Raw genomic sequence first — 13,404 nt, forward strand, 5'->3', positions numbered from 1 at the left:
TATGTAACATTGTGCATTTATTTACAAAGAGGTTAGAGAAACACACAGAATCTGGCCCCCCATGCACCGGGGAGTCACCATTGTCATAATAAATACAGTAATTTCTTTTTAAATCAAAAAACAAATAAAAAAAACCCACTGGATTGGAACAGCTGAGGGTCATTCAGCTTTCCCCACCCCCCGTGGGGAGAGGCACGAGATTGAAACCATCTTCCTTCCTCTCTCTAACCTCCCAATCCTCCATAAATGTCCAGGGATGGAGCAGAAAGAGTCCTTTCCAGGTGTTGGCAACTCCTATTTGACCCTCAAAGCCCCTAAAACCGTGCCACTTCCAGGGCACTCTGCAGGCATAACCTGAGTCAGAGTCTCTGACCGGGGCCCCAGGGCATATCCTAAGGGTCCAGGGACATGGAGGGGGCACTTTGTGAATGAGAAGGGAGCCCTGTCTGGGCAAGGAAAAGAGGAATGAGAAAGCCATGTGAGAGCAATGGAGGGGGAACAGACTAAACCTCTGAACGAAAACTGGGTGGGGAACCCGAACCGAATTACTTCTTTTGCATACACGGACATCCATTGTACAGATGGGGAGAGCGAGGCCCACGGAGGGCACTTCCTGGTCCAAGACTTTGAAAACCAGCTGTACTCGGACAATCTGGGCTCCTCTCAGTGTGGGGAGAGGAGCAGCCTTCCCAGGACGGCTATGGATGGCGGGAAGAGACTGAGGAGGGTCTTTGGAAGCAGAGAAAACCGGTGGTCTTTGGAAGGTGGGCGTGGAGGGGGTTGAGGATGAGAAGTGTGGGGGTGAAGAGGCCATGGAGGTGGATCCCAAGCCCATGCACCCCCCAACTCACACAGTCGTCATGACCTTCAGAGAACCCGATCTGAAACGCAGGATCTTTTTCTTCAGCGCGTGCGATGCCTTGATCTTCACGAAGACCTTGGCGGGGCCCGCGGGGGTCGCAACACCTGCCGCACCCCCGGGCCCCGACGGCGAGGCCCCGGCGGCCGCCACCAGCTGCTGAGGCCACACGAGGCCTCCACTGCCGTCGGAGTCGCTGGAGGCAGAGCTGAAGGCAGGCGACTCGCCCTCGCTGGCGCTCGACTCGCTCTCGCCATAACCTCCCGGGCCGCACGCCGACGGAATCCGACGACCCAGGGGCACCGGCCTCCCTGCGGCTGAGCACTCGGAGTCGCTGCCCGCGCAGCCATACAGTAGCCGACGCGAGGGCGCGGACGGCGAGGGCACGGGGCCGCGCTGCGCGGGCACGCGGGCTCGTGCGCGCCGGCTGTCAGGCGCATCGATCTCTGCGGTGGAGCGCCACCGACGGCAGGCCTGGACGGTCGGTGTGGGTGCGGGACCGCGCCGGGGTCGGGGCGGCCGGGGCTCGTCTCGCTCGGCCGTGGGGTACTTGGGCGGCGGAGCGGCGTGCGCGCGGCCCAGCAGGCTGGTCTCGGACTGCGAGCGTGCTGCTTTCCTCGCCCTCGGTGATCCCCGACGCCCCGACGGCTCTGCCAGGCGGCCCCGTCGGCCCGCAGCACGTGGCCTCTCCCTGGGCGGGGACTGCTCCACGCTGCGACCTCGCGTGAGCGGCGGAGCCCGGCGGCGTGCGGCGCGGCCCGGGAGGCCCCTGGAGGCTGCAGGCGCGCCCGGGATGTACTGTGCCTTTACGAGACGACCCTCAGCCGGGCTGGAGGGCGGCGACGCGGCGGCTGGAGGCACGGGTTCGGGCACAACCTCCGCCTCCCACGCCGTGGCCCAGGCGCGCTCCGTCGACGGCTCCCGCGCGGGTCGCGCGCCTCCGGGGGGCGGGGACGCTTCGGGCGGCCGCGGGCGCGCGCCGTTCTGACGCCGCGCGCCCCCGTCCGCGCCCCCGGGACTCGTACGCGGTTGGCCCGCCCCCCGGCGGCGGCGCCTGCGCAGGAGCGCCGAGATGTAGCCGTCCAGGGGCCGACGGGCCGCCCCGTCGGGGGAGCCACAGGGCGCGCGTCCGCTTGGCCGTGGGCTGCGCAGTGCCACCGCGTGCAGTGGGCTGGGCGTCAGGAAGGGCCCCGCGCGCGCACGCCGCTCAGCGGAGGAACAGGCCTCGGCACCTGCTGCCGTCGGGTAGGGAGCTGAGAAGGAGCGAGGCACAGCAGCCCGGGCCCCCACCGACTCTGGAGCGCTGGGACTGGCGTCACCTGCGGGAGGGAGAAAGAGTGGGGCACTCAAAGGCCTTTCTTAAGAAGCCTAAAACTCAAGCAGCCGAGGCAGGAGGATTGCCTCCAGTTCCGAGCAAGCCTGAGCTATGTATTAATAGTGTTGTAAAATAGATAAACGAATAATGGTCTTGGTGGTGCACCTCTGTGATCCACCCAGGACTGAGGAGGTGGAGGTCACTCTCAGTTACTTAACACTTTGATGGCCACCTGAGCTACAGGAGACCCTACCTCAAAACACCCTCGCCCCGCCCCCCCCCCCAAGAAAAAACCCAAGATGGCCATAGTGGCACAAACTTGTAGACTCAGCACTGGGCAGATGGAGATAGAAGGATCAGGAATTTAAGGTCACTCTCAGCTACATAGCGAGTAAGTGGCCAGTCTGGGCTATATGAGAGCCTGCTTCACACAAACAGCAATAATAATTAAATTCGGTGTGGTGGCCCACATCTTAATCCCAACGCTGGGGAGACTGACGCAGGAGGATTGCTGCAAGTTCAAGTCCAGACAGGGCTACACAGAGAAACCCTGTCTCAAAAACAAGAAAAAGAAAGGAAGGAAGGAAAAAGGGACTCTCACTATCCTGGAACTCGATATGTAGACCAGGCTGGCCTCAAACTCTCAGAGGTCTGTCTGCCTCCCAAGTACTAGGACTTTTTAAATTTTTTTAAAAACTTTTTAATTTTTTTAAAAATTTTTACTTTATTTTATTTATTTATTTATTTATTTATTTATTTTGGTTTTTTTGAGACAGAGTTTCCCAGTAGCTAGGGTGGTCTTGAACTCACAGAGATATGCCTGCCTCTGCCTCCCGAGTGCTGACCTGTCCAAGTGCTAGGATTAAAGGCGTACACCAAAATGCCTGGCTGATGTAGACACTCTTAGGACCCCATTAGCTAAACAGAAGCCCGAAAGGAAGAGATGTTAAGACTACACCAAGACTGAAGGTCCCAGCCAGAACTTGGAGTGCAATGTAGACTTGTTTTCTTTTTTTTCCTTTTCTTTTTCTTTTTTTATGCAGGAAGCCATCTTCTGACTGTCACAGGGCCTCACCTCACCCACCTTACCTAGGGACTTGGGTCTCTCGCTGGCATAGATGCCCCGGGGGTCCAAGGGACCCAGGCGTCCATAGGAGCCAGATCCGGAGAAGCCACTGTCCCCACAGAAGGTAGATGGTGGTGAATCTGGGCCTCCGGCAGAACTGGGGTCTTCATAGAAGCCTGGATTCCAGGGAGAAGCAGAATGAATTAGGGAGCGGGGTGGGGGAACTGCTTTAGAGGACCCTAAGAGGACTGGGGCTTCCTGGAGAGACCCCACCCTGCCCCCATACTCACCTGAGCTGCGTCCACTCTCCTGGTCCAAGCCCCCAGACTCCAGACTCAGGTCTCCCAGCTGCTGGCCCAGGTCCCAGATGAGCCCAGGCAGGGCCTCCTGAGGCACAAGAATAGAGTGGTCAGAAGGTTCCAGAGCCCACCAGCCTGCTGTTCACAAGCTCCTGGCAGAGATCCGCTGGGAAATGTCAGCTCTGTCTCTTGTTCCTGTTAGGAAGTCCTATCTAACATTCAGCCTTCATGCTGTGGCCCCAACTATGTGTGCTGAGCGATTAGAAGGACCCATCTTTTGTGCATTCTCTGTCAGCTGTGCCCCCATCTGTGAGGACAGCGCCCTAACCCCTATAAAAATATTCCCCTTCCAGGGCTGGAGAGATGGCTCAGCGGTTAAGAGCATTGCCTGTTCTTCCAAAGGTCCTGAGTTCGGTTCCTGCAACCACATGGTGGCTCACAACCATCTGTAATAAGGTCTGGTGCCCTCTTCTGGCCTTCAGGCATACACACAGACAGAATATTGTATACATAATAAATAAATAAATAGGAAAAAAATATTCCCCTTCCAGTCTGGCCTTCAGGCATACACACAGACAGAATCGTGTATAAATAAATAAATAAATAGAAAAAAATATTCCCCTTTCAGTCTCACTTCACATCCTTGTTTTGCCTTTTTGTATTTTGAGACAGTCTTCCTATGTAGCCCTGGCTGTCCTGGAACTCACTATGTAGACCAGCCTGGCCTTTAACTCTCAGAGGTCCTCCTGCCTCTGTCTCTCCTCAACCCCAGGGCTGGGATTAAAGGCACCACCATGCTTGTCTTTATTAATTTTATTATTATTATTTTTTGAGACAGGGTCTCTTTATGTATGTAGTCCTGGTTGCCCTGGAACTCACTATGTAGACCAGGCAGACCTTGAACTCAGAGACCCTCCTGTCTCTGCCTCCCAAGTGCTGGGGTTAAATTTGTATACACCACCATTTGGTTCCCATGTGTCTGTGTGTCTGTGCATGATGTGCACCTGTACTTGAGTGTGGAGGTAGAGGAGGGGCATCAAGTGTATTCTACCACTCTTGGCCTGAACCAGGAGTTCAATTCCCAGTGATTTTCCTATCTCTGTCCTCTTCAGAGCTAAGGTTAGAGGCAGATGTGAACCACTCTGCTCACCTGTGGAAGTGGGATTTGAACTCTAGTCCTCAAGTTGCTCAGCAGGGGCTCTTAACCACAGAATCATCTCTCCAGCCCTTCCACTGTATTTTAATTTAATCAATTTATTGATTGATTGACGTTTCAAGACAGGTTTTCTGTGTGTAGTCCTGGCTGTCCTGGAACTCCACAGACTGGCATGGCCTTGAACTCAGAGGTTTATCTGCTTCTGTCTCCTGAGTGCTGCCCGACTTCTCTACCTTTTTTTTTTTTTGAGGCAAGTTCTCACCTGCTTAAACCAGCCTGACTCTGATGAGTCCTCCTAGCCTTTCCAGTACTATGAATCTCAGCTTAACCCAGCCTTTTATCTGGCTTCTTATGTGGGTACCAGGGATTCAAACTCAGATCTTCATGCCCAAGTGGCAGGAACCTAACTGAGACATCTTCCTAGCTGTCCATAGCTTTCACATAGCTCAGGTTGGCCTTACCCCAGCCCCTCACTCACACATAGCCCAGGCTGGCCTCAAATTTGCCATGCAGAAGAACATGTACTTGAATTCATGACCTTCCCTGCCTGCACCTTCTGAGTAGGGTATTCCTGGCAGCAACCACTACACTTGGGCTGTAACTTTTTGTGACAAGTTTCTTTTTGTTTTTGTTTTCCCCCAAGACAGGGCTTCTCTATGTAACAGCCCTGGCTGTCCTGGAACTAGCTCTTGTACACCAGGCTGGCCTCGAACTCACAGAGATCTGCCTGTCTCTGCCTCCCAAGTGCTGGGATTAAAGGCGTGTGCCACCACTGCCTGGTTTAGGTCTTGTAGGAGAGTTCAGTGCTAAAAGGGGGTATATGTAGGAGCGGGCAGAGCCAAGGGTGGCCATGGGGTTGCCTCCTCCTCAGTTTCTCCCTGGCATGGCCCCTTATGGAAATCTTATGTTCTTGTGAAGTCTCCTCTTAGTGCTTCCTGCTGCAGACTGGCTGTCTCACAGAAAATACACGCAGCATGGCTGGGCAGTGGTGGTGCATGCCTTTAATTCCAGCACTAGGACCAGCCTGGTCTACGGAGCTACTCCTAGGACAGCCAAGGCTACACAAAGAAACCCTGTCTCAAAAAGCCAAGAAAAAGAGAGAGAGAGAGAGAACAGAGAAAGACGCAGCAGAATCCACACACTTCCTTGTGTCTTTCCCTCAGGAAGAAAGTCGTTCTGCAAGCTAGCCTTGCTGGTAGCTACAACAGTGATCCCAGACCAAGAGCCTCAGGACTGTGGTGGGGGATGGGCTGAGTTGGCGGAGTGATTGCCTAGCAGGGAAACTCTGGGTTTAGTCCCTAGTCTTGCGTAAAACTGGGATGGTGACACAGACCTGTGGTCCCTGCTCTCATTAGAGGCAGGAGGATAAGAAGTTCACAGCCATCCTTGACTACCTGGTGAGTCTGAGGGCAGCCTGGACCCCGTCTCTCCAGGATTTCATCTTCTTTTGAAAGGCAGCAAGGCAGGGCCAGGGAATGTCTCACAAGACACTGAGTGAGACCAGAGACCAGAGGCTAGGGAAGGTCTCACAAGACACTAAGTGAGACCAGAGACCAGAGGTAGCAGGCTGCCGGGGCAGACGGTTGACCCTCAGACAAAGGCGGCTTGTCTGGCCGTGGTGTGAGGGCGGGGCCAGCACCCAGCTCTGCCTATTTAGGGCAGAAAGACTGGCCTGGCTCTGGGCAGCAGCCACAGCCCCCCCCAACCCTCCCCGCCCTTGACTCCTCCAGGTCTGCCCTCCTCCCCTCCCTGAACAGAAGCCCCATGTGGCCCTGTCTGTGTCAACAAAGCCTCCAGTGGGAGGCTTCTACTCTGGGTATGTGCAGATGCCCATAGCCCAATCAATCAACTTTAAGCAAAACCTAAAACAGAAGCCCATGCACACAGTATTGGGAAGTTTCTGTGAGGGGGAAAAAAGCCACAGGCTGCCATCAATGGCCTATGTAGGTCCCTAGTGGACCAGACTCTGTATGAGCATGAGCTCTGTACTTCTGCCCCCACCCTATCCTAATGCCTGTTCTTTTTTAATGGGATCCCCATCCCCCACCTTGCTAGATAGTTCTTTTGCCACTCTGCACCCTATCGCTCTGCCTTTTCTCCTGCCTCCTGATATTAAAATATTTTAAGGGTATCACCTGTTGGTTTTTTTTTTCTGTTGTTGTTGTTGTTTTAGTTTTTTGAGACAGGGTTTTGCTGTAGCTTTGGGGCCTGTCCTGGAACAAGCTCTTGTAGACCAGGCTGGCCTCAAACTCACAGAAATCTGCCCGCCTCTGCCTCCCAAGTGCTGAAATTAAAGGCGCGTGCCGCTGCCGCCACCGCCACCCAGCTATCACTTACTTGTTTATCTCTCTCACTAGGAAGTGACTTCTCACGAGGGCAGAGGTTTCTGACTGTTTTGTTCACAGCACACTCTTCTCCCTTGGACTTAGCACTTAGGATCACAGTGGAATACTATACAGCTGTTAAGATGGAGGAAGGCAGATTTTCTGTGGAGCTGTCACTAAGACACAGTACGGAACAGAAGAAGCAACGTGCATGGGACTGAGAAAGTCAGAATCACCATCACAGGGACACATTCCGAGAAATGTGTCATCCTGTGACTTCATCATAAGAGGGGCATTGCATACAATGCCACCAGGCGGCCATCCTTTTTGGGTTTGGAGAGAGTCTCGGGTAGCCTTGGCTGACTCCCAGTCTTCCTGCCATCACCTCCCAAATGCTCTCAAGTGCTCATAAGAGAAGCATGCATGCACGGCAGTGGTGGCGCACATCTTCAATCCCAGATCTCGGGAGGTAGAGGCAGGTGGATCTCTGTGAGTTTGAGGCCAGCCTGGTCTACAAGAGCTAGTTCTAGGACAGGCTCCAAAACTACAGCAAAACCCTGTCTCGAAAAAACAAGAAAGAGAAAGAGAGAGAGAGAGAGAGAGAGAGAGGGAGGGAGGGAGGGAGGGAGGGAGGGAGGGAGGGAGGGAGGGAGGGAGGGAGGGAGGGAGGGAGGGAGAAGCACTATTACACACAGTGATGACAAAATCTTATGGGGGCCACCATCCTATATGCATGCCACTGCTGGTGGGAGTCGACAAGGGTATTTTAAGCCTAACAAAACCTGGAGGGTCTGTAAAAACCAAAGTTATTGAGTCCCAGCTTGACAGCTTGTCTTGAAGACCAAGAGTAAAGCCTTGGGATCTCACCCAAGAAACTGGAGTTTTATAAGGCAGGCCAAGGGTGGGGTTTGAGATACTTCAGTGCTCTGGGAGGCAGAGACAGGAGTATACGAAGTTCAAAGCCTGTATAGGAGTCCAGTCTCAAAAAGAGGGCTAGGGCTAGACAGGGTAGTAGAGGCAGATGAATCTCACAGGGATCAACCAGGGCCACATAGAGAGACCTTGTCTCAAAATCTGAACCAAACCAAAACTAAACTAAAAGCAAACAAACAAAAATAGGGGGAGTGGGGACATTCCTCAGTGGTAGAGCCCCTGCCTAAAATCCCCCAGTGAGGGGCTGGGGGTGTGGCTCAGTGGTAGAGCCCCTGCCTAGAATCCCCCAGTGAGGGGCTGGGGGTGTGGCTCAGTGGTAGAGCCCCTGCCTAGAATCCCCCAGTGAGGGGCTGGGGTATGGTTCAGGGATACAGCACTTGCCTAGGCTGCTCCTAACCCTTAGTTCCAGCCCCTGTACTGGTAAATAAAAACGCAAAGCTTTGCCGGGTTCTCTTCATTTCTTTCCTGCCATGCAAACCATCAGAATGGACTCAAGCCAAGGTCAAATGATAGTGGCTTTCTTAACATAGGGAATCAAAGGAGAGATGAGGGGCCCTGTACAGGCTAATGCTATTTAAGGTGTGACTTGGTACCCAGTGGCCAAGATTCAAACTCATCTGTTCCACTGTGCAGCTGTAAGACCTTAGGTAGATGTCTTGACCTCTCTGGTCTTCTCTTTCCTCATCTGAAAGACGGGCATCATATAACCAGGTCTTTCATAAGCTCGCTGGAAGGGCTAAAATGAATTCAAAGAGCAGTTCTTTGTGCTTCATTAATGCTAGCTTACCTTGTCACAAGAAAGCTCAGTATCTTAGCAGGAATAATTTCAAATACCACTTGCATAATTAATAATATATGTAAAATGATGAATGGGGGATAAATTCCACAACTCTCATTTCAGTTTTTCCACTAGAGGGAAGAGTCAAAAGTTGGGGAACAGACAACCTGAGTTCCTTCATCTTTAAGAGACTCCTTTGCCCAAACTTCCCCATATCTTTTTTCCTTTCCAGGAGCAAATAGAGCCCCTCCACACACAACAACCACCCTTCTCTTTTCTGAAATACCTCTACTCTTTATTTGACATCCCACATCATGTCTAGCAGAGTTATCAAGTCTAACTTCGGTTTTTCTTGCTTCAAAGGGAGCGCGTTTCTGAGAGATGGATGGAGATGTAGGTTGTCTCATAAGGCAGGGGTTCTGGGATCAGAGGTGGCCCCATTCCCTCTTCAGAAGGACCCAGGGACCCTCGACACAGAGATGTTTATATTTAGCGCTTTCCTACTCCCCCATTAGCCAGGCTTCTGTCCCAGTCCGCTACCGCCTCCTCTTTGAGGCTGGGTCGAGCCTTGATTGCTGACAGTGGAGAAGGGGTGGAGTGTGAGGGGACGGTCCTCTCTTCCATCACCACCTCATGACAGCAGGGAGGAATGAGCAGTGAGAAGTGGGGCAGAAAGGCAAACACACACAGAAGGTGAGAGGCAGAGTGAGGAGGGAGAGACCAGCTACTACTGGGATGCTGTAGTGCGTCTCCCTCCCTCTCCTAGTTGGATGGTGGGGTCTGGCAAAGCCCAGGCAGCTTGGGGTGGGGGGAGCGACTGAAGCTCCCCCCGACGTCCTTAACTTTGGGAGGGGGCGGGGCCTCGCACAGCTGTTTCTGCTTCGAGAAGAATGTAAGGTCCCACTCCCTGCACGGTCAGGCCGGTGGGGGTGGGGCTGGGCGTCTGGCCTCAGCCCCTTTCCCCACTTCCCATCTGGGGAGGGGGCAGCCGAGGTCAACAACAGCCAGAGCCCCCTCCCCACCCCCACAGCCTCGGCTCAGGTTTCCCTAAACGGAAAGCTCTGACCACACACATGTACACACACGGAGGCTTAGGGACCGAGATGGGCCAGGGGAGTGGGCTGGGGGAAGGGAAGAGAAACGGAGACAGTGGGGTAGGGGAAAGCATTGAGAGACTAGAGCCAGACTACCGCCCCATATATGATATCCCCTGGTTCTGGAAGCTAAGCAGGTCTAGGAAGACCCGAATCAGGGACAGGGTTAAGAAAAGGAAACAGATGCTGTGGTATAGAAAGATGGGAGGGACACCCGGAAAGGGTCTCCAGACTCGAGCAGTGACATAGGGAGGGAGATAGAGCTGGGGCCTTTGCAATCTGAAAGTCATCATTAGACCGCCCCAGAGTCAGATGCTGCCCCCCACCCCCAGCCACTTTCACCTGGCCTCTGCTTATGTTACTGAGGCATGGGACCAAGTAGAAGAAAGAAGTGTCATCGGGTGGATCAAAATGCCTCCGAGGGTCTTCAGGGACTGTGAGCCAGTGGGTCCCTCCCTCCAGAGGCCAGAAGATTCCCCTTCCCCCATCCCGCCCCCTCCAGGGATCTCCAAGCACCCCGGGGACTTAAGGGAAGATGGAGCCTGGGTAGCGGGGCCCAGAGGGAGGTTATGTTTGAATACCGGCTGTGTGACCTTGGGTGAGTCTCTTCCTGTCTCTAAGCCTCAGTTTCTTTCTCTGTAAAATGGGGACTCTAAACCCCTCATGAGATGGGAAGATTGTAAGAACCGGAGTGTTGAGCTTGACACACACTAGGCGTCCAGGATGGTTAACAGGCTCCATGCGGAGGGTCTAGTGGAGGCCGTGCATCCTCCCCATCAGCTTGATTTGGGGGTGGGGGAGGCCAGGTCTCCAGTCTTATCTCTCGTCCTTTTCCCTTGCCTTTTCCTCAACCCTAGGATCGGTGTCCTGCGCGTACACTATCGAGATGGACAGACCGACACACAGACAGGGAGGTGGGGGAACGGATGGGGGAGGGAGGGATGCACGGATGGACGCACGGACAGGCGACCCCTCACCAGCTGCTCCTCCAGGGCTGCCGCGGCCCTGCGTGCCGCTGCCGCATCCTCGTCCTCCTCGGCGTCCTCCTCGTCCTCGGCTTCGGCGCCCCCCATCCCGGGCTGGGCCAGCCGCAGCGCCTGCTGCACGCGGTACTCCTGCCTCTCTCGGAGCCAATGCAACTCGCAGAGCCCGGCCAGGCTGCCTTCCAACCATCCCCGCAGCCGACCCCGCTCCGGGCTCACCGGGAACGAGAAGGCCCGGATCATGGCTGCGGCCCCCCGCCCCAGCCCGGCCGGGCCCCACGGCCGCCCCTCTCGCCGGTCCCACCTCCCCGCCCCAGCAGCCCGCCCGCCCGCTGCCCGGGCTGTCACCGTCTCATCTGCATAGGCGCCCGCCCATTGGGCCGCCCACCCCCGCCTCATCTACATGACCACGCCCCCGGCGGCACAACAACGACCATCTACTGGCTGCTGCCTTCCGTGACGCAACGCCCCTCCCCACCCTGCCCCGCCCCCACAACGCATGCTCGCGACTGCCTACGGGATCAGACTCGCCACGCCCCTTCGCGCACTGACTAAGGGGCTGTGGCCACTCCCTTCACACGTCACAATAAAACAAGCCCGCCCTTGCTCAAATTCCATTGGTGCCTGTCGCTCGGATTCTGAAGCTGGTCCCGCCCTCTTGCGGGCCAGCTCTTGCTGCTATTGGACTGTCTGGGTAGAGGGGATGGCTGGTCTATAAATAGAGACTGGATCCACGTGACAGCTCCTCAGCTGCTCCTGTCTACCCTCCCGAACTTTAAGCTTCTGAGTCTGCGCAGAAGGAGAATCATCAGCGAGGAGGAAATTCGGATCACGCCTCCTCTCCTAGGAAGCTTTCCCAGACACTCAGAAGTAAAATGAAGTGGTGGACATCTTATGATACAATTATGATGCTTTTATGCAGGACCGGCTCAAACCAGCTCTGTGATTTCATACAGGGGAGGCTAAGGCAGAAGGAGAATTGGGAGTTCGAGGCCATCCTGAGCTACGTAAGTGAATTTCAAGCTAGCCTGGATTACACAGCGTGTTTCCATCTCATTAAAACAACACACTTCTGGAATTACAAAATCCGGGATGAAATGTTCAATGATTTGACCAGAGAAGAATCTGAGGTCTTTTGTCTCCCAGGTGCTGTGGGGCTGTGAGTTCCACCAGTCTTAGATGGCAGGGCCTTTTGTTCCCGGTTTTAAAAGGCTTTGTTCTCGGTCTTCTGAGATGCTCTATTCTCAACGTTCTGTGGTCCTGAGTCTGAGTGAGCCTCTCTGTTTTCTAAGGCTGCCTTTCCTCGCTGGGCAAGCGGGGCTAGCGCCCCCTCAGGCGGCCAGCCTGTGTCACTACAGTGTGTCTGCAACTTTCAGCAAACCCATTTCTCAGACAGACATTGGACACCTTAAAAGTTGCTAAAAGCAGTGGTGGCGCACTCCTTTAATCTCAGCACTCGGGAGGCAGAGGCAGGCGCATCTCTGTGAGTTCGAAGCCAGCCTGGTCTACAGAGTTCCAGGACAGCCAAGGCTACACACACACAAAAAAACCCAGTCTCAAAAACTAAAACCCCAAAACAAAGCTCAAAAGATCTGGTAGGCGGCTGGGGCAGGAGTTTGAGGCTAGTCTGGGATAGCAATGAGAGCCTGTCAGGAAAAGAAAAGACTAGTGTGAAACCTTCCACCTTTTATGATCTTTGCTGCTGTAAGCGCCCAGGATATGGTGGGTGAATCTGGACACTGCCATTTTAAGGCTGAGTTGCACCAGGAAATGTATGTAGTCTCTCTGTCTCCTTTTCTCATCAGCATCTCAGAGAGTTATTCTGATCATTAAATGACATTATTAGGTTTTGTTTTGTGTCTTGAGAGTCTTACTAAGTAGCCCTGTTGGCATGGAACTCACTATGTGGACCAGACTGGCCTTGAACTTACAAAGATCAGCCTGCCTCAATTCTCCCCGCCCCCCAAAGTGCTTACATTAAAGGCGTGGACCACCACACATGGCCTTGTTTATTAACTTTTTTGGAGCAATGGCTTCTACCATTCATAAAATCTGAGTCCTGGGCATAGTGGTTCATGCCTGAAGTCCCAGAACTGAGGCTGGAGAGATGGCTCAGCAGTTTAGGAGTGCTTGCTGCTCTTCCAGAAGACCTAGGTTCTGTTCCTGCACACATTCACAGCCCCTGTAACTCCAGCAGCAGTGGATCTGGTGCCCTCTTCTGGTCACCTCATGAAACTGCACTCTAGCAAAGACACATATGCATATGCTTAATTTAGTTAGATCTTATATAAGACACTATACATAAATAAAATTAGATCTTAAAAAATTCATCACTGGAGAGATGGCTTAATGGTTAAGAGCACTGGCTGCTCCAGGGTACCCAGGTTCAGTTCCCAGCACCCACATGGCAGCTCACAGCTGTCTGTAACTCCAGTTCCAGAGGATCTGATACCCTCACACAGACATACATGCAGGCAAAACACGAATACATGTAAAAATAAAGTCTTTGCCAGGCAGTGGTAGCACACACCTTTAATCCCAGCACTTGGGAGGCAGAGTTAGGAATATCTCAGTGAATAAATTTGAGGCTAGCCTGG

General features: G+C 53.9%; 1 protein-coding gene across 1 annotated transcript; it reads right to left on the reverse strand.

Moving 5' to 3' along the window:
* Positions 1-11,147, reverse strand: Dact3 (dishevelled binding antagonist of beta catenin 3). Its single transcript, XM_075990702.1, has 4 exons — positions 10,802-11,147; positions 3,531-3,627; positions 3,264-3,416; positions 1-2,178 (listed from the first exon to the last, which is right to left on the reverse strand). Exons 1-4 carry the CDS (start codon positions 11,048-11,050, stop codon positions 848-850), a joined length of 1,830 nt encoding a protein of 609 aa, XP_075846817.1. The 5' UTR covers positions 11,051-11,147; the 3' UTR covers positions 1-847.
* Between the last annotated feature and the right edge of the window lie 2,257 nt (positions 11,148-13,404).

The sequence above is a fragment of the Microtus pennsylvanicus genome, chromosome 1 (assembly GCF_037038515.1).
Source record: "Microtus pennsylvanicus isolate mMicPen1 chromosome 1, mMicPen1.hap1, whole genome shotgun sequence".
In the NCBI taxonomy this organism is placed as follows: domain Eukaryota; kingdom Metazoa; phylum Chordata; class Mammalia; order Rodentia; family Cricetidae; genus Microtus; species Microtus pennsylvanicus.

Coding starts and splice junctions, on each gene's coding strand:
- Dact3 (XM_075990702.1), bottom strand. CDS start 11,050: ATGATCCGGGCCTTCTCGTTCCCGGTGAGCCCGGAGCGGGGTCGGCTG. Junction 3,417..3,530: donor GGAGAGTGGACGCAGCTCAG/GTGAGTATGGGG, acceptor CCTGGAATCCAG/GCTTCTATGAAGACCCCAGT. Junction 2,179..3,263: donor CGAGAGACCCAAGTCCCTAG/GTAAGGTGGGTG, acceptor TCCCTCCCGCAG/GTGACGCCAGTCCCAGCGCT.